Below are 27,085 nucleotides of genomic sequence, written 5' to 3'. Positions count from 1 at the left end.
TTCATTAGTTTGAAAGACTAATGAACGTGTCTTCACTGTTTCACTCAACTAGAGAGAACATCTGCAAGTGGTATTCAGAGGGAGTGAGAAGTTATACAATCACTACAGAAGATAGATGCTTCCTAAGATGATGGGAGAAGATTCCTTACCAACAAGTATTTAATGAAGTCATGGAATCTTTGTTTCATATTGCAAACTAGTAATATATGAAATACCCTTACTTCTCTTTCAATTCTTCTGCTGTACCCTTATCTGGAAACATTGAGGAAATGGCTTCAAATATCTTGTCAGATGGAAACCTCCGAGGTGGGTGGCTTTCTTTCTCTGTCAAAGCAGGAAAACATGTGGAAAACAAAACAAAAGAAATTATTTTTCTGCTCCTTTGCTACCTCAAAGAGGCATTCAGAAAAAGAGGGACTTCGCCAAAATCCTAATAAAAGAAACAAAAGTTTATTTCTAAGTTACCAAGAATTTAAAGTAAATTCCTTAAAGTGATCTTCCCTGCTGACAGAACTGCACTAATAAAATTTGGAGAAACCATTATTTCACCAACAGATGGAGATGGCAATTCAGAACTCTGCCTGCTTAAGAATAGTACGAGTCAATTTTCTGAGGAGTACTAAATTATTTATTAAGACTTTGATATATATATATATATTTAGATCCCCAACTGATTTGTGAGCATTTGAATGTCTCAAGTCACAGAGAAAGAAAACTGGCAAAAGCATTTTTGTAGTATTCTCTGTACAATTCTTGAACTAAATGGCAAAAGACATGATGAAGAAAATAATGTTACTTCAGATCTGAAAACCATTAAGTAGAATGATTGGAACAAATTTATCAAGTGTTTAAAGAAAAGAGTTTTTTGGTCCTATTTTTGAAGTCTGCAGACAGACATACCCATCCTGTTACCTTCCCGATCTTTTTGCTTGTCATCTCTTTCATCAGGATTGTCATCTCCATCATCATCTTCATCATCACTATATTGACCAAGTGCATTGACCAGCTCAACAAATATTTCATCATTGATAAATCCACATTCTGAAATTCAGCAAAATTGGGAGTGAACAAAAAAATCACATCGTGCACATGAAGTATTTTTAATCCTCTCTACACTTGGGTTATGGTAAAACCTCTAATTTATGAAAAACAATTTTGTGTTTTTTCTACTTTGTCTCACTGTATGAACAAAGAAGAGTTAAAAGCACTCGGCATTTATTTTTTGAAGTGACAACTAGGAAGAAGAGAAGAAAAATTTGTAAAGTTTTCTTAAATAAAAGAGTAGGCTTACTAACTAGATTGCTTACGAAGTTTTATACCAGAAGTCTAATTCCTGTAGGTTAGGTTAAGCTAGTTGGGCAATGCATGCAAACAGACTATGAAGCTATCCTTACTAGAGAACCCCCAAAGATATTTTTGGTTGGTAGTTCCACGGCATCCACTTCCCCCATTAAAGATTCCACAAACAAACAAACAAACAACCACAACCTCAGACAGAAACAAAACAAAATCATGAGAAAAGTGAAGGATACAACACTGTGTATCTGCTTATTAGCTCAGAAAATCACAGGCCAGTACAGACGGACAAAAACGTAATCATGAAGAGAGGGAAAAACTGTGCTTAGTGATGTTACTTTTCAAAAAGAAACTGAGCCATGTGGGAGCTGTACTCTTTATCATTGTCCTTTAGAACTTGAACAGAAGGTATATGTAAGTAGGAAGCTAATGGATTTATTCCTATGTAAACAATGGAAACAGGCACCTACATCACCTGGATGTTTTAAACAGAACCCTCAATGTGTACACACAGGCTAGTATGAATTTTCTTATCAGCAGTACAATTACAGAAATATTTTATAATTCTGGTTCCTATATGAGAGTGTCTCTGGATTACACATTTCCATGGCATTTAAGTTCTTTGTGTGTGGCTATAAAGAAAAAAACAAACAAAAAAAACAAACAAAAAACAAACAAAAAACAAACAACTATCAGGAAAATGAAAAGCGTTCTTTCAACTTTTGAGATACAAAGTATCCCTAATAACAGTAAGTTCTAATTTCATGATGACAAATAAGACAGTCAAAAAAGATTTTAAAGATAGACTCATTTGATGAAATGGTGAAATTAGTAACAGGACACATTTACTAGTAATTTCAACATGCTGACCTAATCAGTTCTCTGACAAGACAACCAACCGTCAGCAAATTCATAAAAATATCCCAAGGCAAAAACTTATTATGTTCTTCAAGAAGTATGAAGACACCAGCTATCCAAATGCCTGATGTAAACCAACAAGACTGGTATATCATCAAATATTTCCTACTGAGTTGCAAGCTTAACTTTCATAAGCGATGAAAAACGTTTAGCCTTGTGCGAATCGTTCTGAGTGGATGTAGAGTTGGCAGATCCACTGATTCAAGGAAAAACAACACCTGTGAATACATATGCATACAGTGCACAGCCAGGACAGTTTTGTTCAATCTGATTTACAGAACTGATGTTTTTAAAGCAGCAAGTAATTTGTGATAACCAATGAAAGTAGTAGTACATAGTAGTACACAGTAAATAACGAGAGAAGAAAACAAAAATGGTTTTTCTACTGAATTGCATTTGTAAATGTTGTCATAATCAGTTTTGCACGCTTCTCCTGCCAATTTCTGCAAGGTAGGGCATATATCAGAACATTATACTGTTGCATTTCAAAGCCTTGAACACTGAAGACCAGAAAATTCTCCATGTTAAACGCAGGAATTATGAAGAAATTTTTTAAGGCCTTGGGGGAAAAAAAAAAAAAAAAAAAAAAAACCATATATATGCATTCATTTTCTCCATACTACTACTTAAATACTCTATAGCCTTACGAAAACCAAAAGATTTAAACAGACTCTGTTTATACCCAATACTTACAAAGAGAAGGAACTCTAGAAATACTGCTGCAACAGGCAAGCATCAGGCCTTAATAAACAAAACTGACAGCAATTGTTTATGTAGGAAGAAGTAATAAATATACCTAAGTGCTTGGGCTCACCTCTATCTCCATGCACTTTCCCATCATAGTTCTTTATCAGCTCTTCAATAAAGGTACCATCCTGGTCAAGCACTTCATCTCCCATATATGGAATGTTATGTAAAACAGTTTCATCCTCTACCTAGTAACAGATATGATCAAACAATTTTAAGTTGCATGCCCAGTTGGCAGTGTCAGCATTGATGTTTTCACAACCTACACGTGTCTAGATACCACAATTAAACTGGCTTAACCATTTGAGCATACTGAGCATATTAACCATATTCACAGTTAACTAAACCTAAATAAACCCAACTTCCCCATCTTTAATCAACGTTATTTTGCACCAGTTGTGACTAGCTCAAGGCACTGACAGTAACTCCTAGCATTTAGCATTACGCTGTGCTACAACAAAGCTTCTACTGAAGAAGCACAATAAGCTACCTAGCTTTTGGAAAGCTTACACTGGTAAATTAGTTCTCCCTTCCTGGCTTCCCATCCATGTTAATATGCGATAGAAATAACCCTTTCATTTCTGTATCATATTTCCTTATCTCTAATAGAGAAACACTCTAGTTCAAGGTGTCTAAACAGATACCACAGAAATATGCCTTACAAATGCAAATGCCACTGTCAGTTTCGTTTTGTCTATAAAGAATTTACAGACTTTGATACTCAGCAGCATCTTCCAGCATTTCAGAAGAACCTTATTGTTAGGAAAATAAACACAAACTTTCCTGCTGATCATGATTCTTCAGCAATACAAAATACCCTGATAATGACAAAATGAAAGCAAGTAGAAATAAAAGAAAAAAGTGGAGGAACTCTGAACATACTGATAACATTGGTTATTTAAATCACTTTGCTATGATTACTGTAATAACCATTTCCACAAAAGCCACTGTGCAAAAAACACTGTGACAAAGATTTTAGTAAGTTAACCTTTTCAAATAAGTCAGATATCTATATCAGAAAATTAACAAGAAGGCTGTATGTAATACAACAAAGCTCACTATGAGAAAAGGCTATACTCTGCTTGCTAAGATCACCATTACGTGAGAAGACTAATTAAGGATTAAATTCTTTCTGTTCCATTGAAATTACCTTTCTGCTACAGGTATGTTCTTCAACTGTCTTAAATAAGAATATTGATCTCTCTCAGAAAATATTTATCATTATATAAACACTCAAAGCTACATTTATAAAATGCAATACAATATAAGTAGTCACCTGTCATTAACGCTCTCTTTAAAGCAGTGTTTAAGAGATACTGAGGACCACTAAAAATATAGACTTAGTTTGCAACTAATGATAGTTTCAGAACTAAGAGTGAAAAGTAAGTTCCTCCCTTTTCACCCATATTTCTTCCCACACCACCTTTGTAAACTTACCATAAAATTTTGTTGAAGGGGCGACCAAGAATACATTATAGGCACAGAAGCAACAGCATTGAGAGTCTTTAGTGGGATTACTTGTTTTGGGAAATCTATGTCACTGGTAACAGAGCACTGAAATCAGAGGTTGAAGTTACACTTACAATAGCAACTTCAGAAAAAAAATAAAAATAAAAATCAAGGAAGTATACTCTACAACAAAGAAAACAAGTGTTTATCAAAACTAGCTAGAACCAGCTTTGAAAAATGAATCAGACTTTCAGGGCGTAATAAGAACGAGTTTAGAAGGAAAAAAGATGCAGGAGTTACTTCTGGTTTGGTACCTTTATTAACAGATCATGGTGGGCTTTTTTTTTCCCTTCCACATAATAGTAAAATGGCTGTTATAAGGTATTTCATATTTTACCCAAGCTATTCAGCCTACAATATAAGTTATTTCAGAAGAGATTTAATACTTGTTGCTGGTCTTAGACTATTTACTCAAGCCATCAGGGTGGCAGTTGAATTCCTCTGGCTTTAGATCAATTCACTGCAGAAATCATGTATAATATATGTTAAAAAAAAGTATTATAATACCATCAAGACACCTTATGGAAAAAGGTGCTCTTGTTAATTCCTGCTCTGCTTTCCTATTTGACTTCTTATCTTTATCCTATCCTCAAATCTTTGATTATGCCTACTGTTTACAAAGAATAGAGAAAAAAAGAAAAAAAGAGTCAATATTCAGCTCAGAACACATCCTTTTCAGCTGTGGGACTCCATTCTTTTTGGAGACTTAAGCAGCCTCCAAAGGCCAGACATGTCACAGAATACAAGTAACTTCTGGGTTATTCTTCAATCTAGTCAACACATCAGCTCTTCTCAAATATTTGAGGAACAATATGGAAAATCTCCAAAAAATTTACAAAAAAAGGCAGATAGGAAAATACAATAGTAGGGAAAGTACAAAGAAGACTTGGAGTTAGGTAAAATTACGTTTAGAATAGCTCTCACAGCTACCTGAAATGAAAAATGGAAGTGGAGACAAGAGATTTTTCTCCTTTCCAGAAGGGAAAGATGAACAGAGCTTCACATTTCTAAAGAAATATACAAAGTAATGTAACAAACAACATACAGAGACAGTACCCAGTAGAATGACAAAAGTTAGATTTTTAATCTTTTTTCTTGGTTTGTTTGGTTTTTGTTTCAGATTTAAGATCTGTAGGCAATGAAGTTAGATTTTTGCCATGCATACAAATACTCAAAATACCATATGATGATAGTGCTTTAAAACACTGACCTGAAAGAAGGTATGTTTTCTATCTACCAGTGTTCTAGCAAATTTTTAATCTTAGAAAAAATACAAAAGCAAAAAATAATTACTTTCAGCTTATTGTTCACAGGAGACTTCCAATTCCAAAGATAAGTTAAAATGGCTGAACGCATTTAGGGCTGTGTCTCAAGTCTGTTTCCCTTGTTTAGGTACGGAACTCAGCTTGATATTTATTAGCCTAACACAGAACATATTAAGGTTTGTGTTTGACAGTCACTGGGCAAAACCTGTATCACCACAGTCTTAATCAAAACCATGAAGTTTCAGCCAGGTAACAAAACCAGGCAGTGTTCTATACAACTATGAAGAAATTTAGCATATTAAGAAAGAAAAAAGTTTAAATTTGCCACAATTTATAGTGGAGTGATTTAAATGAAGTCTTAGATCAAGCACTAGAGTTCTTCCAATTCATAAGACAGACTGCATTTTAATACAGTAATTAGTGTGCTCCATTGATTCACGTAGAGGTAACATAAAATACTGTGCCAGGCTACAAAAAAATTTAAAAAGACGAATGGTGAGACCATCTTTTACTATCAAAAATGAACACATACCTGTTTTCAAGAATTTCTGATTCTACAGTGCCATATAATAGATGTGCAGCTGGACAAGAGTAATTGCACATTCAAGCATGTATAAAAGAAAATAGTGAAGCACACAAATGCACCTTCCTGATATACACAACACCAGCTTCCCTCTAAAAAGTTATGAAAGCGTAACTCTGACAGATTTCCTTCCATAGAAGATGTTGTAGTTTTGTTTGATTTTTTTTTTTTTAACATGTTCACAGTAAAATCTTCATTCTCATCCTACTAAAAAAGAACTCGCTTTTCAGATTATTCCACATGATCAAACTGTCTTAATTTGAAGAAGTGCAACTAACATAAGATAAATTGAACCTCCACTTAAAACTGAAAGTTGGAGAGGAGCTACTAACTTGCCAATTTGAACACCCAAACAGGCTGTCATCAGAATTGGCTTCTTACAGAACATACGTGTTTAAATGACTTTACTTAGTATAAAGCAGATTTATTCAAATAGCCACACTGACAGCTTCCATGTGCTTTAACTCAATAAGAACCAAAGTATCTACTCATTTGTGCCACTGGAGATCAGCTCCATCAAGGACCGAGATTAGACTTCCAATATCAGCATAGGATAAAAGGATGTTGAAGTACAATCCAAATAAGTTTCAGACTTGTGTGTTGCTCAAAGCTATGCAACCCGCTATTTATTTATTGCTTTTCAGACAGAAGTCACCTAAAGGACATCAGTTATTCCTTTACTTATAAGAAAAAAAAAAATTGGCTGAGAAGTCATGTAAAACTAGAAAAGAAAGAACAGCCAACTTTCCAGTTAATCAAACAAAAACGCGCTAACAACCTTGTAAGTGGAATTACCACAACACATGTTAACCAACCTCCCTGGTCCCGCGCAAAGAGCTCACAGAAGTCATGATGTGTACAGGCTGTATCCTACGTTGTTTCCATTCTTGGTTTAAGATTTCAGTTCTTTCCAGTATCTTCTGACGATTAGAATTAAACATACTCTAAAAATTAACCACAATTGTGAACATTACAAATAAGCTGAAGACTCACCTGCTAAAAACTTAAGGAATCACAACATTCACTAAAAATGCAAATAGATTTTAAGAAGTTCTCAACATTGAACTCTTCCAATTTTGTTTAAATGTCGGTCAGGCTCAATAGATTTCATTATCACTTTCTTAGACTGAAAAGAAGATCTCACGTTTAGAGATCTAAAGGTTTAGCACCGAATTAAATTCTAAATGGAATTAGAAAAGAGTATGTGGCTAAACAAATTGCCATAGTTTCTCTCTTCAGTCTCTTCTGATACTTAGCATGCTTGATTCAATCACATAGAAATGTAACACACCTGCTTGTAAGATTAGAGTTAAAAGTTTTCAGTACGTTAACAAAAAAATTCATGAAATTGTTACTGCAGGTGCTAAACGCAGGACAACTTTAAAAGTCACTCCGTACTTAAGAAAATTGATTCTGATAACAGATGTTAAACGAGAATCAAGACATCCTATACCTTTACTTCATCTGCACGTCGGAATCTCTTGAGTTGCCTCAGTCTCATATATTCTGATTTTACACGTTTTCGCCAACAAATTGGTCCTTTCTCAGATTTTTTTCCTGTTTGACCCATGATTAACCTGTAAGAGACAGTGTCATATTAGTACTACCAAACCAGTCTGCTTACAAAGGAAGTAAGAGTGATGGAAAGGGCAGGACACAGAGGTAATTCTTCAATATCTATTATATCCTTTTTTTTTTTTTTTTTGCCCAACCAGACACTTTGAATACCATCCCAACCCACACAACCCCCTCATACTTAAGTAATAGACACTGAAAAAAGTAATTTTAGTTACAAATCAACATGCCATTCAACATTTGGTTTAAGCACTACTAACTGCTACTTACTGCTTTCTTAAAGAAAATTAAACTGCCACATAAGGCCTATCCATCAAACACAGATCTATATGGAAACTACATACAGTTACATTAACAACAAAAATAACCAGAATTCCCATCATTCTCTCACATAGCTGAAACAGTCTCAGAAAATCCCCAAACTATGGTCTAAAACCCATGAGAAAAAACAAATCTAGCATAATCAGTTTCTCAGTAATAAGCAGAATTGTTAAATGATATAATAAAATAGGAATGAAAATAATACTTTGTACTTGACAAGATGATATACACACTGCACTCTGGCCACTCCTCTGAATACAACGAGACTTACAAGGACCTTCTTCTTGTAGTAGTTTCAAGATGTTGTCTGGGGTACAACATGGATAACTAACTTGATTGGAAGGTAGCAAATAAATGACAGAAAATAAAAAATACAATATTGCTTACGCTAAGTTGCTCACGAAAAAGTTCTTCTAGATAAAGTAATAATGTTAATCTGCAAAGGTAAGTGGGATACACACAGTGCATTAAGACAAATAAGTGTTAAAAAAGCCTAGAAATGTCCTTTTAAATGCTAAGTCCACAGTAAGACAAAGCATTTGAGTGAAAAGGAAGTGTACACACATGTAAGTTATACAAAAATTACTTGCAATGTAACGCAATGAGTTAAAGACCCAAGCTTGTATAATATTAGTCTTGAAAAACCATGAAAACTTTTTTCCATATTGTGCTTTTAGAAGTCTTTCAAAAGAAGTGCCAACAGTTTATGGGCCAGTTCGGCTCAATTCGTGACTGGCCCCTACCAGCCCATAAATCCATGGCAGCAAGAGAACGACGTTTGTATATTTCTGGGCAGCTGAACATCTCCAAGGTAGAACTACAGTGTTTCAACATATAAGAAATAATTGGTTGTTGTTTTCTTTGTCTGTTGGGTTTCTTTGTTTGTTTTTGTCCTCAATCTCAGGAGAATACAAAGAAAAAAAAAAATGGGGAGGGCAAGCTGTAAGAAAGAAGCATTTTCATACAGGGCAGAGTTAATTTCCATAGTGCAGCTGGTCTGACACGTTTATATTAGGACTACAGGAATTGTCAGTGGCATTTTATTAACGCCAACTAAAAGGTTTGTCAAAAAAAAAAAAACCAACAACATGCATTTAAGAAACTAAGCTTCAGAAACTGGGATGAGTTGCATAGAGAAGCATAGCCTATGAAGGATCATGATTAAGAAATGAAAAAAATGAGATAGGTTTCTTTCTGTAAGAATTCATCTTAAGATAGACAGTATAATGTTAAACATTTTCCATTTTAACAAACTAAAAAATGATATTAGATTGGGTTTTTGTAATGGTCTGATTCAGACAGCCCCCAGGCCATCTCCTCCTGATGTCTGATTATCCTTTCTGGATTCTGCTAGCTATTTCTATTGTTTCAAATCTTTCTTTCTTATTTCTTCATCTTCTTTACACAGAGAGACTGCAGAAATCATTTAACAGTTTAAGTCCTGAAAATTTTATCTAGAAGAAAACTGTGCAGTCAACTCAGTTATTATTTATGGGTAACTTATATCATTTCCAAAACAAATATGAGAAAGGAAGCATAACTCCAAAACAGTAATACCATCTCTAGAGAAAGCTCACTTCCTGAAGTAATCTTGCTTGATCTTATTTGGCCTCATTCTAAGGAGGAAAACCTTGCCAAAACTTCACATGCCCTCCACAAAACAGGGAAGGCTGAGAAATGCAGCAAGTCACCTCCAAGAATTTCTAGCTTCTACCTGGCCAGTCAAGGACAGACAAATTAGCTCATTCCAGACTAGACAATCATATTACATGAAAAGCAAGGGATGCACGTGCCCCACCTAAATGCAAAGTCTTAAGTCCTTGGGTCCAATACTTGTCACAGCCCAGCCAGCCCTTCCAGGAGGGCAATGCTGCAGAACAAGTGACCCCACACTGCCTGCTCCATACAGCCCAGTTCCACACCCTTCTCTCCAACTCCGCTGCCATTTCATCTATTCCATTTCTTGTAATATTAGAAACGTCTCGATGCCACAGGAATAATGATCTTACAGTATAATTAAGTGTGTGTATAGGATTAGCCATTAGAGATTCATGCTAAACAGAAGGATGTTATTTGAAGCAGAGCACCATCAAAACAAAGAAATGCATTGCTGTTTTTCTTCCCATTCACACTTGCATAGCTAGAAATGAAAGGCAACAAGAAACTAGTGTGCTAGAATACACGTGCTTGTGTTTTATATAAACTCTGTTAAGTGTTTCATAATTAATTTATGTGCAAGGTCCATAGGCTTTACAGAAAGTTTTTTTTAAAAATTGCATTAGCTGAAGTCAGACAACTACTAGGTGTCAGCAGCTACTGTGTTTACAGTATATCTAGAATTCACAAGAGGCAATAAAGTATAGAAAAAATACTATTTCATACTGTTTTACCCACAGAAAATAAAAAGTCTTATTTAAAATAGCATCCTACTTTTCTTTAGTCACTTCGATAGCATCCAGCAGTGCAAGACAAGAACACAGACAATTCTATAAATTAGGCAGTCTATTCAAGCAGTCGTATTACTGTCAAGAACTATACTTAAGCTTCTCTGGCTACTCTGTCAAATTTCAGAAGAACAAAAATTTCCAAATTGGAAAGGATGGGGAATAAATGCAAAGGTCTGCACTTTTAAAAGGCTGTTGTTAATTCTACAATAGGGCTTTATGTTACACTATATTTCAAAATGTAACAAATTACATCATCTTCTGACTGCTCAGAAATTGAGATAGTTAAGAATCAAACGTACTGCGCATAGCACAACTTCTCAGGTCTTTGCAGTGAGTTAATCTAAACTGGAAAAATTATTCATCTACTTTAAACCTACATATAAAGTGAAAAATACTGCATTTCAGATCACTCTTAACCAACAGCTTCAATGCTGAAAGCATTAGGGGAAAAAGAATATAAAATGCAACAGAGAAAGGGTATCTTTAACCTGATGCAAACCAACGAACAATCAAGTAATAGTTTTCTGGGGCCTGAAGTAATGAAAGAATAAAATAATTCTGTCTGGGGAACTCAGGACTTCAAGAACCTCACATAAAGCCAGCTGTGCATGCATCCACATTTGCTTCAAGTACCTCAAGTTCTAGGGGCACTTGCAGAACTGCACAGCCCAACTCAGAAAACTGCATCACACTTCTAGATCTCTTCTACCTGACTGATAACATGAATACTGTGACATACTTCCATTAAGTTCTCTTGACTGGATGCACTGGTAAGCTCAAACCATATATCTGAGCTGGCTTCATTTACAAATTTATGGCATCCAAAGTGATGGTTCCTCTAGGTTCAATACTACACAATGAAGGTACTCATCCAAGTGATTTCCTCAGCAGCAACAGCAGTTTACAATCAGCCCACCTTTCCCAACAGTGCCTGCTGAGTTGTAGCCACTCTTTGTGAAGGCACGCGTGGTAAGCTGGGTGAAATTGACCAAAAATAAGTGAAAGCCTCACTTTTACAATGGTGGTGTTTGCTTTCTTTTTTCCTTCCCTAAAAATTTCTGTTCGATGATGGGGCCCTGGGCAGAAAACAAACCATCTTCAAGGTCTCTTCCAACTCCAGCCATACTATGATTCTACCCACAACGGTAACGTAAGCAATTTGTGCATGACTATAAATCAGGAAGGAATTGTTAGGAACTCTGATGAACATTGGGAAAAAGAATAGTGCACACAATTATACTGTAAAGAAGTGCTGCTTTCACATGCTGGTTTGCTCTGGAATAGCAGGCTAGCTCTTTAACTGTAAGCTGTCAGCAGATCCAGACAGCACTTATGTCCCTCAGTCTAAGCATACTTCATATGCTTTTCCTCAAATTAAGACAAAAATGAAACAAAGCTGTTCAGCAGCATAGTTGATGACAATTTTCACATTCAGCTCAAAAAGCAGAATATTAGCAAGAGGAGAAAAAAAAAATAAATTGAGAGGACCTCTCCATAAACCTCAAAAAAAAAAAAAAAAGCCCACTCTACTAGAAAATTAATAAAAAACCCAAATGTGAAGTACCAAAATCAATGCATTCAGAGTACAACTAAAATCTATCTTCCAGAACATTCAACTTCCAAAAATCATCTGATAAAAAAAACTTCAAATCACTTTTCAATGGCAAAATTTAATACAGCTCTAAGTGACAATGTTTAAGTACTGCTAAATGATTGCTTAACTGCAGCTATGCATTTATCAACTATGTTAACCAAACTGTATTACTTGAAACTCTTGGAAACGTACTCCTTAGTGTTTTATGTCACACACCCTAAACGAAGAACAAGCAAATACTTCCTAATGAATCTATTCTTAAGGGAAGCAGTTTCCAGTAGGCTCTTATTACAGTTCTCAAGCACGTGAAAATAAACCATCAGTAAAACACACACATAATGCCAGACTTCAAAAAAATTGTATCAAATTTCATTACAAATTACTGCTATAATCTGCAGAGCAAGTATTTGTCTCCTTCATTTACTCCAATATTTCATTAATAGCGTGCAGATTGGTGAAAAAACTATGGTCAAGAAACAGTTTTACTCTTGGGCAAAGCAAGAAAATTTGTTCGTTGCTGCCATTTCAGAGTTGCTAACATGTTAAGTTCAGCAAGAGAAGAGGGTGAGGGGACAAAACACTCCTAGCACACGAACAGCCTTTGCACCTGTGCTATGAACAGAACTTCTGCAGTTGCCTATTGCTCTGCTTTCTAGGTTTTCTGAAGAAAAAAAACCTCTTTCAAATTTATCTAAGCAAACTCACACACTTATTTCCATGTAAAGAAAAATACTCAAGGCTGCTGCCACCTCGTGTACTTCAGAGGCTAATCCACAGCAACAAAAATCTCTTAGGCAAGTACAACAGAAAAACTAGCACAGTTTATTAATGGCATCCAAACACAGCAGGTTCACTCCTCATAGAATTAGTCACAGTATAGCTGAGAATACGCTGCAGCGTCTGTTTTTTATATTAAAGAAACACAGTATTTTAAGTGTACAGTGCAGCTCAACTTTTAAAAATTTTAACCAAGAAATACATGTCTATGCTTTGAGACATACTTCATGCTATTTTCTGTGCTGAAGTTCTGCATCACTGAGAATACTTCCCTTAAGACATATCTAACATTATCTGTTATTTTAAAGTTAAACCACCTTCAGACATTGTTTGGCATCAGTTTCACCCAGAAAAACATATCTCCTCTGTGTCAGAGGCCCCACATCACTCATCTCCACCACTGCTCAACCTCCTCTCCTGTGAGAGCTTAAGTGCTTATGATACTATTAATCAAACTAGGTCAGGAAAAAAAAAAAAAAAAAAAAAAATAAAAAAAAAATCTATCTGAACAGCCCATAAACAGAATTCATTTTTAAATAGAAATTTTCAACAAAATCAATTCTGCAAACAGGCTTGTTCAGCAGCCACAGAAATACTTGAATCAACACAAAGGGAAGAGAGCAAGACCGAAGCAGAAACGAGAGGCAAAGAACTGAAACTGGAGAGGGCAGAAGTTCAGACCAGCCCAGTTTTCAACAGGGATGTCCATCGAGACACATCATCTCACTCCACATAGATGTACCAGTACACTAGAATTATTCTTACCAGCTAGAAACTGGAAACATTCATGAAGCCACCCGTGCCAGCTGCGGCATTCTTTGGCCAAACAAATGCAGCAGAATGATAAGGCTTAACCTCTTAGATATCATGAAAGAGAGTGCAATAAAGAAGTAGATTAATCCACGAATCTAGGCTATGTACCCAACTCTCAACAGCTCGCTTGTTCTTCCTCATTCTTTGGAACGCCAGTGGCTGTGAGTGATGTGGGGTAGTAACATTCATGACCAACTCTAACAGGATTCCACATTCTGCAAGAATGTACTCGACTGCTCAAGGGATGGAAACTGATAGACAAGCTATCACCAACAGAAAAAAAAAAAAAGTTTAATAAACTTAATGTAAGGACAAGATCAATTCAGATATACCAGTGCCATAACCTTAGTCTGAGAAGAAAAAGTCTGCCTGTTTGTAAGTGTCCAGTGCTCAGAATGCTGACTCTCACTCTCCCTTTATGTCAAAATACACCAGCTTACAAGAATTAACAGCCTGTGTTTCAGTTGCAGTGTGGGTAGCAAAACATTTTAGCATCAGCCCTAACGCAAGACAGACCAATGACAGTCATAGACAGATCTTCCAGGTAGAACAGCATCGCCGAAAGCAGGAAGTCTGCATCTACAAATAGCCATACATTTATTATGACCATTCCCACTGCAATTAAGTTACTTGCGATTAGTACTTGCAACACTAAAGTTTAAGCTAAAAACTAACTAAAGTTAGTGAAATCCCTTTAAAAATCAGCAGTCTGTCATCATAGTATTATGTCTTGATGTAACAATAGCTTGAAAGTTGTCAGAGTTGAGGCCAGTGCCCTCCCTCCTCCCTGACACATGCATGATCAAATCATGAACGTATCAACAGTTGCCTAACATGATTTAACTTCGAAAAGTGAAATCAACTTAACCTAAGCTAAGCACACTTACCTATTTGCTTTTAGAAGCTGATGACAAATACGTCCTAATGTATTTCTTGGCTAGGACTGGGAAGAGGAATAGGACCTTAATACAGCATACACCTTCTCATCATCTGTGTAAATACTTCAGCATTTCAGACAGAGTTTAGATGGCAAATATAGTAAATTTGAGTGCAGTGATCAGTTAAGCTATATCAGACTTGTCCTACCCTCAAAATACAGTTTCCTAATTGGACCAAAGAGTTGAAGTTACTCGTGCTGGCCTGATTAGCACCCAAACTGGAAGAAGTGCCATGCAACCCGGGCTAAGGGAACAAAGTAAAGCTGCTCTTGTCAATATCAGCAATCTGTTAGAGCATCTTATCTTCCTGCATTAGATTAGAACACTTCTCTTCCATACCACATACAGCATACACATTCACACCGTGTAATCTTGTTTTTCTTCTCAAGTTTTTGCACAATCAAATGAGTAAATCTGGTGATCCACTTCTATGTGATTACTTTTCAAGATGCACATTTTGTCTTGTATAAGGCAGAGGATACAGCTGCCACTGACTCATTCTCAAATCACTCAAGAAAGTGATCATAATAAGTGATCAAGAAAGTGGTCATAATTAGGTAATAAAGAAGGAAGAATTTACCCCTTACTAAGGATAAGGATTCACTGAAAAGCTCCCAAAGGAGGCCAACTCCAAGTAGAGATGCTTTTCCTTTGACTGCCAGCACTTTAAGTGAGGTTAAGGAGTGGACGCTGGGTCTCATAGTTCAGTCCTGCCTCACACACAGAAATACACAGATATGTATGCATATTTTTTTTCCAAATCAACGGTAATTTATTTTTTTAAGAGTTGATAGAACCATCAACGTGAAGTCTTAGATTTATACTAATAATAGGAAGTGAAAAATTATTTAAGAAAACCACATACAGGAATGCAACCTCCTAAACAGAATCTTTCAAATGTATAATGCTTTTGCCTTTTCCAGACCGTATCAAAACGGGAAGAGTCATTTTGAGAATTTCAACAAATGCATAAAAGATTCAGTTCCATGAGCAGTGTGCTTTCTTACACAAATCAGAGCTCAAGCCAGATGATCACAGAAGTTAAGTAGTGTTCCAGCCTTACTACTGAGACATGCTCATCTATGCTAAATGGGAGTACAAGAGGCAACAAGCAAGTCTCAGCAAGGATTTCACTTCAATACAGAGATAAAATTATTCACTTTGAGTCCAGCAGAGCAACACACTTAACAGAGAGATCCTGGAATCTCCATTCTTGAAAACATCCAAAAAGTGGCGTGAAAAAGACACTGAATAGCCTGATGCAATTTCAGTGTTGGCCTTGTCTGAGAGGGAGACAGGATCAGATAATCTCCTTATTTCCCTGCCAACCTAAAATATTATGTAAGACAACTCCATGCTGGGCCTGTCGTCTCAAAACCAAGGATCACACTGCTTTTACAGCTGATGCTATAGAGCTTGATTGCCTTTTAAATTCTGATCTAGCATTTCAGAAGATAAAAACAATCACCACTACTCTCTAAAATTCTTGATATTTCAATCAACTACAAGTATAATTTGGAAAACACAAGTACTATAAAGGGAACAATAATTCCTAAATTAAAATGCTTAAGAGCTTAATCAAACTGAACTCTACTTCAGTGTACAATCACTGGTTGTTCTAATTAGCATAAACACCCCTTATGTTATAGTCTCCTTTAAGACCTCCACAACTAGCTATTTCACACACTTCTTCCCACTACAATCCTGTTGTGCTTGTGTATTTGAATGAGGCTTTCTCCACTTAACAGTACAACCTTCAGTTTCTCCTCTTGAAAATATTAATAAAAAAAGACAAACTAGAAAAGCACTTTGCTAATTAAGAATGTAGGCTAACTATAATACTAAATATTCTCCATAAACTTACCAAGATTAAAATAAAGAACTTAAGACTCAGCGCTGCTCTCAAAGCTAAGCTAAAGACCACTTTTCCTTAAATTAGTATATAGCAAAGTAGTAACTTGATAAGTTCTTCAAGAAACAATTGTTCACTGCCTGAATTAATGCATCCAGACAACAGGCTCCCACTTGTTACCATCTCAGGAGCCCCCTGGGGTTGATAGATCCCAACTGATACTTTAGAATATTCAAGATACTTCACATTTTTTTCTATGTTCTTTAAGCAAGCATTTTAAGTCTTAACCATATTTTTCTTCACTACTTCAAAATTTTTCCACCCCCTTATAATTACCTATAAGGAATTACTCATCCAGGAGCTTATTTTCACCTTGTCAGCAACTGATTTTTCTGCTTTTACTTCCAGAATCTTTCTGGTCCTATTGTATTCAGCCTTAAGCTAGAGCCACTAGCTTCTTTCTGCTGCATCTATCAATTCTTACATCTTTAGAAACATTCTGTAGTTTTGAGAACACAGCTGCAACAGTTTTTCAAAAATCATCAGTTTTACAATTAATTTCAAGTTTTAAAGTTAATTCTCTTCCTTGTTAAACCAGTCCCTCACTTTTTCAGATTTCTTTGTTAGAAACAATCCTCTACATCTCATCCTTCTTTCAAAATATGCTTAAAAAAAAATAAATAAAATCACCACACTGTGGCAGATTCACTCTTTTGGCAACCATCACATGCTATCTTGATCCAGATAGTCATCATATAGAAAAAAATTGCACACAACCTTTTTTCTTACAATTATATGAACGGCTATCATTGAGCTAAGAGTTTCATACTACACTTAATCCAATCCAGTGACATTCTCCTGCAAGAAACAGCCCACTGTTCACTCACTTCATGCTGTTAAATTTTGTGTCCTAGTTCACGCATCTCATAACCATATGCTGAATAAATAGTATTAAGGACCTTATTTATTTACAGTATCTTCAAACTAAAATTAGTTGGAATGTTTATTAACTAGCAATAGCATAGGCAAGACCTTGTAAATGAGCTCATCATGAGTGTGATCATTTTCTTTGAATGACTGATTTTAGCCCTCCTATGGCTGACAGCATCATTCTGTATAGACTCTTTACAGTCATTCCTGACACAAATAGCAAACACAAATCAAACGTGAGATTGCTTAGATATAACTAAGTAATTTATGCTTTCTGCAACGGATTCAAAGATCAGCAAATGCCCCGGCATTATGAAACATTACAGAATGAATTCACCTTTTATGGAAAAAACAAACAAAACAGGTCATGAAAAACACGCAAACTTATCAAACGTAGCAGTATATCCCTAACCATACAGTGCCACTGCCGTTAGCAGCAATTCAGAAGACTCACTGACGTGCTTCCTCTCTGACCCAGCTCCGTAACTTAATTACATACACTGCTTTACACTGCTTCCCTAGATCTTGCTGGGATCCAGTGACCAGATTTGGAAGCAATCCCTGTTTTCCATCCACATGCTTGCTTGGACCACATCTATCTTTAATTAATCTTCCTTTCTAGCCTGTTTGTAAAACTGAGATGGATCTCTTCAAACACTGTTTCTCATTGACCAAACATGATCCCAGATAAAAGCTGTATGCAGAAGTAGAGGCATGGACTTCAAGGTATCGCCATGACCTTCTGCCGGCACTGCTAGCTACAATAAGAAACACCTGCCACTTGTAACTGTATCTGTGCTGCCATTTCTTTCCTGATGGCACCAGCATTTCTGCAGCAGAGGGAGAGAGAAAGAGAGTCCTCTGTGCTGAAGAAAAGTGAGGCATCCAAACCACTGTGAAACTCTGGCCTTATAGATTCAATTCCCCACTCCCAGGGTGCTAAACATCTAAGACTGCAGATAATCCTCTGACTGTACTCAAATCATACTGAAACTCATCATTTATAACATCTCATAGAGTAAATCAAGACAGGAAGGAAACAAGGCAATCCTAGCAATCACATTTTCTTCAATCATTTTCTCTATTTATTTATTTATTTATTTAAGTGAGTTAATTTGGCTCCCACATTATTTTATTTTTTGTTTTCTCCTCAAACAGTTCATTCACAAAGTTCAAAGCCATGTTGCCTGAATATTCCTTTCAGGAGTTTCTACCATCATTGTAAGCTGTCCAGGAAGAGATACAGATCTCTCCTCTCTTTCTCTCACTCGCTCACAGAGTGAGAAAACTTCCTTCAGTTTGGGCAATATCAGCAACACGCCATGTAGCAGGTGATCCAACTGTTTATTTGTTTATTTGGATATTTGCATGAATAATGCTCTTAAATAGTCTCATTCATGCCTACAGATCTCTGGACCAAAAAACATTTTAAACATTTTTGAACTCCAAACAACAGGACAGCAAAAAGTTTTGGGCCTGATTTCGATGATGTTCTTTACCAGTCACCATTAAAACACCCACATCTCTTGCACGAGACCAGGTTTCGTCTAACACCTCCATCTCTTATAATCTAAATCTTTTTGATATCCTGGATAAACCTGGCAGAAGAAATAGTACTTGCACCACCTCAGGCATGTCTACACAAGCAAAATAATTTCGGGTATGAATGAAGTGCAGTAGCTATTCCACTCTAACTTGTTTTGTTGACCCACCTTGTTTTGTTACTCTAAAGACTAAACTATCTAAGAGTTCTTCAGTTCAATCCACACACATAACCAATACTGAATGCTGTAGCTGACTTTGTATTTAGAACATTTAGTAAATTGTCTTAAAAAGTCCCTAAACAAGCTTCAAGCAATGAAAGCAAGCGAGTCATTTAATCACCTCTCGTTTTGAAATCCTCAAAATAACTGGGTATAGCATACAGCATCCCCATAAAGTATACATCCGATGATTAATCCATCAGAAGTTTACATTAAGTTTTGTTAAAATTTACCACGCACTGCCTCACTGTACGAACATCCACTCTTTGGTCTCCCTAAATGTTCAGCAAACATCTAGGAACGTCCGTGGGTACAATCTTTCTGCACGGAGGAATTCAATCACACGCTTTTGCTTCATACACATTTCCATGTCAGATGCCATTCTGTCAGAATGCCCCTCTGCTGTCATCTGTCACAGCAACAAAACGTAATGGAATACCGACAGGTTCAGCTCCTACTGCCATATTTCTACTACCACCAACATCTGCCTTGGACATTGTGAGCCAGTAAACACAGTAAAACGGGAGGTATTACTGTCAGAGCTTCCTTTATACATATATTTATAGATGTATAGGTATTTATATATTTATATATAATTAATTTTTTTACTCCTAAGACCTGAGTTTCCGCCCTTTCAACTACTTTCTTTAAATTATGTTTGAAGGCTTTGAGATTTAAACTCAGTGAAAAGCTGAACGAGTGGTTGAAGAAACCAACCGTATAAAAGGCTGAATGAGGGAAAAAAAATGGATAAAGGCAACAGAGCAGGCTCTAGATTAACGAATGTAAATCAATCAGGTCCTCCGGTGAAGATTTTTTTTTTCCCCCTGTCAATTTACAACACATCCTAGAAAGCCCAAGACATGCACTGCTATGTTTGCATACAAGATCACTTGAGCAGGTATCATGTACATGAAAACAAAACCATTCTGAAATATTCCTTGCAGTAGCACCCTAAAGAAATTTTACTTGCATACAGAATTATGACAGTATATTGTGTTGGCTTTATCTCATTCATTAATATAAATTTATATATCCAAATCAGAAGTTTTAGAAATACAATGCCACATTTTCAAGCAATTGCCAGTATTGCACTGATCCACTCATATCATTACACTGTTACTTTTATCCACATTTAGGACACACATAGTATATAACTAGATTTCCAGATGGTCATCTCACCTTATAAGTACTATTGATTTTACCATTAAATGGAGCAGAGTAAGCATTGTAAATCTTTCCAAGAAAGTGTTCTTCACCCATTGAGCTGAGAGGTACATCACTGCAACACTCTATCTGCACGTTTCAGCCAGATAGGCTAAATATGGGCCTAACACACAATAAGCTAATAGTTTTGGGTCGTTTTTTTCATATTTCTATGGGCACAGAAAGAAGATAAAGATGTGTTTTAGACATCTCCCATTGTTTTTTGTTTTTTTTTAAAGTACTAATAAATTTAAAAGCCTATAGTTAAATAATCTATATATTTAAACATTCCTTTGTTTTTCACTTTTTAAAAAACTAAGTTTAAAATGTAAGATTATCATTTGCATTAGTACTGAATTTTCAGTCCTATTTTTTAGAGTTGCCTCTACCTAGGTTTACTTAATTATTCAAGCTATCTACTCCAGATTTGGAAGCAGCTTTTTTACTTTCATTGAAGACTCAGAACATGTCTGCAGTTAACGGAAATCTAGATGTACAGATAAAACAAGCCTGTATCAATCAAATTGTCTGCTATTGTCAGTTACAGAAAATTGCATTCATGCTTTTAGAAAATGTCTGCTTTTTGTCTGGGCCTCATCAGAATCTACTTCCTCCTCCTGCAAATCTCGCTCTTCAGTTCTACCTCACACAGTGTAATAAATCTCAAAGTCTTTAGCTGATATCTGTTAGAACACATCAAATATCCAATTCTTTTTTGTTTTCCTTTTAATCTTTAACTCAACAAAAAGTCACAGCGTACGCTTCAAAAACAAATCAAAGTAATCAGCTAAGTCGAACGAACATCTTCATTGTTCCCCAAAAGGTCTCTCCCTTTTTTGCATCAATTTCATACGAGGCTTTTCTGTCTCATCTTCCTTTCCCCAGACATACAGGCTTAACTGAAATTATCACCTGAACTACGACACCACTGAGTAAGTCATCCTCTTAAAGACTGAATTTAGCCATACCAGTGTGCTTGCACAAGTCATGTACATAGATGCTAAATGTACAGATACATACATAAATACATTTGGAGACACAGACAACATAGCTGCTGTCTTCAGATGCCATTTCAGTCAGTTTGGCAGCACTCTCCACCTTCATCCTACGATCCAACTCCAAGGGTGGTTGCATAGTATCGTTAAAAATTAAAATTAAAAATAATCCCCTCATTACTATCTGACAGCTTTTCTTAAGGGCAGTCTTGCTTTTCTCAAGTAAGCAAACATCACGCAAAATTATTAAGAATTATATTCACAGTACACGTTCCATTTTCTCAACTTTTTTTTTTTTTTTTTTTAAACTCTGGTCAGCTGAATTTTCCTTGGACACACAGTTCTGTAAAGATCTACTTGTTACAGTAAACTTCTGAACTTTTCTTGTTCAGCAAAAACTGACAGGTCTTGATCCTGAGATTCTCAGCATCCTTGCTGAGGAAAATGTTGTTCCCCCTAAAATTTCAGATGCTTCAGGTCAGCTAGAGTGAATCATAGCTAACTGAAGAACAGAACATGCAGATTATAGCCATCACTAGAGTTTTCTACAATACTTTTGCTCCAGCACAACACAGAGCAAGCATTTGTTAAATTTGCCTTCTGTCAGTATTACAGCCATCTGAAAAGCAACTTTCCCGTTTCATCAAATGAAGATAACCCTGTCCTTTAAAATTGTTCAGCTTTAACAATATAGACGTGAAATCAATAAAATGTATATATGATGTATGCTAAAGAAGCAGAATGTTCTTATGAATGAATGTTGACAAGGAGAGGTTTTTCTTTGTTTTTTAAGCTAATTTCCAGAGGATGTTTGAAATGCACCAGCTTTTCTGTGAGCACTGTTGGAGTGCACCAGATGCTACACGTAGCTCATTCTGACATATGTTATTTCACAGAAAGCAGCAGTTAGTTTTCACTCTCCATGTATACAATTAGTACACTCACTAACGTACTACAAGAATTCCCTGCTTGCTAAGCTGAAGTTTCTTTGCAGATAAGCTGAAGTACATTTACATTTCACCTATGAATGTCATAATATCACAGAACAAACATAAATCCATTAGAAGGCATATTTTCAACCAAGCCACCCGCCAAATTTCAACTGGTTGCCAATTCTAGGTAGAAAGGAAAAAAATACCACATGGAAAGCAAAAAAGTTTGAACCTCAGGTCTCCAGCCTAAGCTTGTAGATTACTGCTTCATCTGATTTTAAACTGAGCAAAGATATTTAATGTTTCTTTGACAATAAGGATTTTCAGTGTCTGCCACTTTCAGAGTAACATTACATATTTAAAAATGTCTAAAAAAATATTTTTCCTTTTTTTCTCCCGAATTACAACCTTGAATTCTTACAAAGTTTCAGAAGATAGTAGATGTTGACAACTCAAAAACATTTTACTGACAGAGTTCTCAAAAGAGGAAAAAAAAAAAAAAAAAGTACTTTCCCTTAATTTTTTTAGTGAATACTCTGTAACAAGAAACGACATTTTGAAGTAATAAACATAAAGTACACGAGTGATAAAGCACCAGCTCTCAAAGTTAAAAATACATTTGACGCATTGCATAAAACTTTTGAATGATATCTCCTAAAGTATTGGAAGCATGTTTTCTGAAAGACACTGTAAATCTTATTTATATTATAATGATCTAGTCTAAAGCAAGAGTAGCTATCATACACTGTGGACAAGTAATACTCACCTTTCTGAAGATGCAATATTGTTATCACAAATAAACATTCCCCGGACTCTCAATTTGATACAGACACTGGGGACAAACAAAGAATGACCTTTTAATTTTTACAAATCACAAAGAACCTGAATGTGCCAACCCTAAAAAAAGAAAAGAAAAAAAAAGGAAAAAAGGAAAAAAAAAAAAAAAGGGGGAGAAAGAAAGGGGGGAGGGGTGAAGGGAAGGAGGAAAAGAGAAAAAGAGAGAAAGGGCTTATATATGAGAAAATCTCAATTTAGAAGTTAATCTTGTACTAAAAATACCGGCAAAGTCTTTCGTTGAAATATAGAACAGTAGGATCTGCAATTGCTAGACTTGCACAAAGACAAACCTATCCTGCAACAAATAAACAGCCTTGTTCAAATCGCTGCATGCTTTTACTTAGAGACAAAGAATCCGAACTTCCAGCTCGATAGCTAAAAAAGAAACAAACGAGCACATCCCTAGCAGTTCCAATGAAATATCGCGTTTCATAACTTCGAAAAAAGTATCTCGAGCCAGGTACAGGTTCGTTATGCCGTTCTCACTGCATTATGCTGAGACCGCTTTTCTTTTTGCCCGTTCCTAACAATCGATCACAACGATAACAAACGCTCCCACTTGTTAACACCAGATACACACACGCCGTGCTACAACACATGGATTTCACCACCTCTGTCCCACCGCACACACGCCTGTTGCTTCGGCACAGCTCCGTCCCTTTCACATCTCAGACATCGCCCTACACACCCGCGCTCGGCGACACGAGGTCTCCAACTCAGCAGTTCCAGCTCCCTCCGAACTCGGGAGCGCCCTTCCCGACGAGGCAGCCGGTCGGACAGATCGACCCCCTCTCCCCGCTCACTCTCCCGCTCTCGTTGCCCGCGAAAGCAGCCCGGGACAGGAGCGCTCGGTCGCAGGCTGGCCGGCGGGACGGCAACGTGCGAGTGGGAACGCCGCGCTTCCGGGACACGGCGGGCACGCGGGGCTGCCGCCGAGCCGCCCGCAGCGCTGGGCGGGGGCTGCCGCCGCGCGAGGAGAACTTCTGCACCCCGCTTCTCTTTCGGGGGCCGAGGCGGACAAGACGGACTTGTGCTCGCCTTTCGGACCTCACCGACCGTGCGTTAAACGCGCAGATCCCCCCGCCGTCGGGGCGGAGCAGTGAGGAGGAGAGGAACCGGCCGGCTCTTTCTCCCGTACGGCGCCAATCGTCGTTCCCCACCCCCCCGCCCAAGGCTCCGCTCCGTCGAGCGCGGCGCGGCCGGGATGAACGAGCCAAGTCAGACAAAAGGCACCGCCGGCCCCGCGCCGCTCCCATAGCCGTCAGCGGCTGCAGAGCGGGCGCGAAGCTCCCCGCCGCCCCATCGGCGCTGCCGCTCGGGACCGAGGCGGTCGCGCCCTCCCTGCCTGCCCCCCCGCCCGCCCATGACAAAGGGAGGCGGTTATAAATCACCGCTCCCGGCCCGCAGCCCGCACGGTGGTTGTGCTTGACGGCCGCGGTGCCGCCGTCCGCTCACCCGGCCCCTCGCTCCGATCTCGTGCCGCCGCCGCCGCTCGGCGCCGCTTTTCCTCCCGGCTCTTCTTCCCCTATTGCCTCCGGCTGCCGGATTCACCCTCCCGGACCGAGCGCCAAATACAGCGGCCCAATCGCTATCGCGTTCATTGGCGAGGGCCGAGCGCCGCCCCGATTGGACGAACGCGGACGGAGCGCCCCGCGCCAATCGGGGACGGCGGTGGGCGGGGCAAGGGGCGGGGCCCGCGCCCCACGTGCTGGCGGGAAGGAGGGGTGGGGGAGCTCTTTGTTCTCGCGCCGCTCGCCCGAGCGGGCGGTTTTGCGCTCTTTTCGCCCGTCCGCCTAGCTGAGTGGGTAGCGGGGCCGGAGCCCGAGGTGCTCCGATCGCCGCCTCGCGAGGACCGGGGAAAGGAAGGAGGCGAGGGGCCCGACGGGAGCGGGGAGGGGCGTCGCGTCTCAGCGCTGCTGAGTTTGAATCAGTTCGAAAGTGGGAGCTGTAACGGTTTTAACAGTCGCGCTGCTGCTTCCGCGCGCGGCAGAGAGGGGAGGGACGGACGAGCGTGGGAGAGGCGCGGCGGCGGCCAGGCGGGAAGAGCCAGGCGGGGTCGGGGGCGGTGCTGGCAGGAGCTGCTTACCTCAGCAGGGCCCGCGCCCTCCCTGCCGTCCGCTTCCGCGGCAGGCTGCTCTCCTTGCCGGCCTCGCGCCGTGCCGAGTCGCTAAGCACGGTACGTGACGCACCGTCCTGCCGTGTCGTCTGACCTTTGTGCGCCCAAACCTGGCACGGTTCTGCCTTTTTGTTTTCTGCCTTTTTGTTTTCTGCTGTTCCTCGCGAATGTTGGTGCCTTGCTGTTCTGCCCCCAGCGTGGATTCTTCGCTGTCAAAATCCCATTGTGTCCCATCAACGCTGTCGTAAATCACAGCAACAGCAAGGTGTTCATTCTGCATAAAGCTGGGATCCTGTTGCTGTCTCCAGCTTAAGGTTGCTACCATTTTCCCACATTTCTATTCTGCAGCCCATGCTCAGTCACATTGACAAGGATATACTTTAAACCTCGAAGATTCATTCCCCTTTAGCCTTCTGTTGTCTCGCTGTTTGGCTGCTTCTTTGTTGATTAAAAATAAAATTGCCAAGATAAGTTTCCCACCGTGATCCTTCATCTGCACTTGTAACCATCTCCCCACCTGTGTTCAGCACTGCTTCTGAAGTAGAACGGATTGTGAGCCTTGTCCCGTTGCTGTCTGTTCCCAATGTTTCTCATTAATGAGCATCGTCTTCCCTTCTGAGTCACTTGTGACGCCTTCAATTGCCCCCTCTCATCTTTGCATGAAGCCCAAAAATGGGCACTGTCCACCACAGTGAGGTTCTGAGTGATAAAAATCCTATGAAAGATCACCAACACAGCTTCATGCCCAAAAATTTCAGCTGCATTATAGGCCAAATGAGGCTCAGAGTTGTTTAATGTGGAACAGAAATGATTTCTTGTTATGTTTACATGTCACAGAATGACATATTGTCATACTCTTTCTCTGATTCTACTAGAGTAGATGACCTTTTCCAAGATTATAACTGTCAGCTTTGCAATACATAAGTCATTTCTTGAAATTCAGCTATTTAAATCTATTCTGCCCCAAGATGGCTGCCACCACCAAAATGGCTACCCAGCCTCTTCACAGCTTGGAACTTGTAGTTTTTTTTGATTGTTAGAATTGCACTTCATGAGGTCTGATCTTAGTCAAAAAGTATATAACTTAATGCTTATACATATAAGCGTGTAACTTATATAAGTATATAACTTATAAATAAGCATACCATAACTTAAAGTAAGTAGTATAGTCAATCACAAGGTGAAAAAAAAATGTGTTACACAGCCAACACTGAACTACACTGTAGTACAGACTTCATTTTTTCTGTCTTGCACAGAAAATTATTCATCTGCTGTATGTGAAGCTAATGCTTACTAGAAAAAACACATTTTGAATGGAACTACTCTTTCTGTTTCACACTGTGTGAAAATAGTCTTTCCACACTTAGTTTCAGTTCTAGACTCTTAAAGTGATGAATCCTCAGCGAGGATATCCATTAAGTGCCTATTTTCTGATCACTCAGGCTATTAAAAATAACCTGGAGAATTCTGGCAGCTGCTTTCTTTTTTTCTGCGCATGGATGTTTAATTTGTAATGAGCTGCTTATAGACTTTGTTTTTGCGGAGTAAACCACTCAAATGTTTTTCTGTTTCTACTGCATTTTCATGATTAAAGAATGTCTGAACACTGATCTGCTTTATCTTATCTGCTTTAAGAGGCATTTGGACCAGATACGCGAGCAAAAAAATATT

General features: G+C 38.2%; 1 protein-coding gene across 6 annotated transcripts in view; it reads right to left on the bottom strand.

Annotated features, from left to right (window-relative positions):
* The window catches only part of EZH2 (enhancer of zeste 2 polycomb repressive complex 2 subunit), a 44,180-nt gene extending 19,248 nt beyond the window's left edge, over nt 1–24,932 (bottom strand). Inside the window, exons 1-8 of one of the 6 annotated variants that reach the window (XM_010708233.4) lie at nt 24,754–24,932; nt 23,228–23,293; nt 7,772–7,895; nt 7,134–7,262; nt 4,399–4,515; nt 3,029–3,149; nt 901–1,041; nt 222–324 (exon numbers count right to left, since the gene is read on the bottom strand). In XM_010708233.4, the coding sequence (XP_010706535.1) occupies nt 222–324; nt 901–1,041; nt 3,029–3,149; nt 4,399–4,515; nt 7,134–7,262; nt 7,772–7,895; nt 23,228–23,265 (773 nt within the window). In that variant the 5' untranslated portion in view covers nt 23,266–23,293; nt 24,754–24,932. Of the gene's footprint in view, nt 1–221; nt 325–900; nt 1,042–3,028; nt 3,150–4,398; nt 4,516–7,133; nt 7,263–7,771; nt 7,896–23,227; nt 23,294–23,986; nt 24,130–24,753 lie in introns of those variants that run through there. The other 5 variants (XM_010708234.4, XM_010708235.4, XM_085220017.1 and 2 more) reach the window with 5 other exon arrangements.
* Between the last annotated feature and the right edge of the window lie 2,153 nt (nt 24,933–27,085).

The sequence above is a fragment of the Meleagris gallopavo genome, chromosome 3 (assembly GCF_905368555.1).
Source record: "Meleagris gallopavo chromosome 3, MGAL_WU_HG_1.1, whole genome shotgun sequence".
Lineage (NCBI taxonomy): Eukaryota > Metazoa > Chordata > Aves > Galliformes > Phasianidae > Meleagris > Meleagris gallopavo.
The sequence above is the reverse complement of the archived record's forward strand: the minus strand, read 5'-3'. Positions and strand labels throughout refer to the sequence as shown.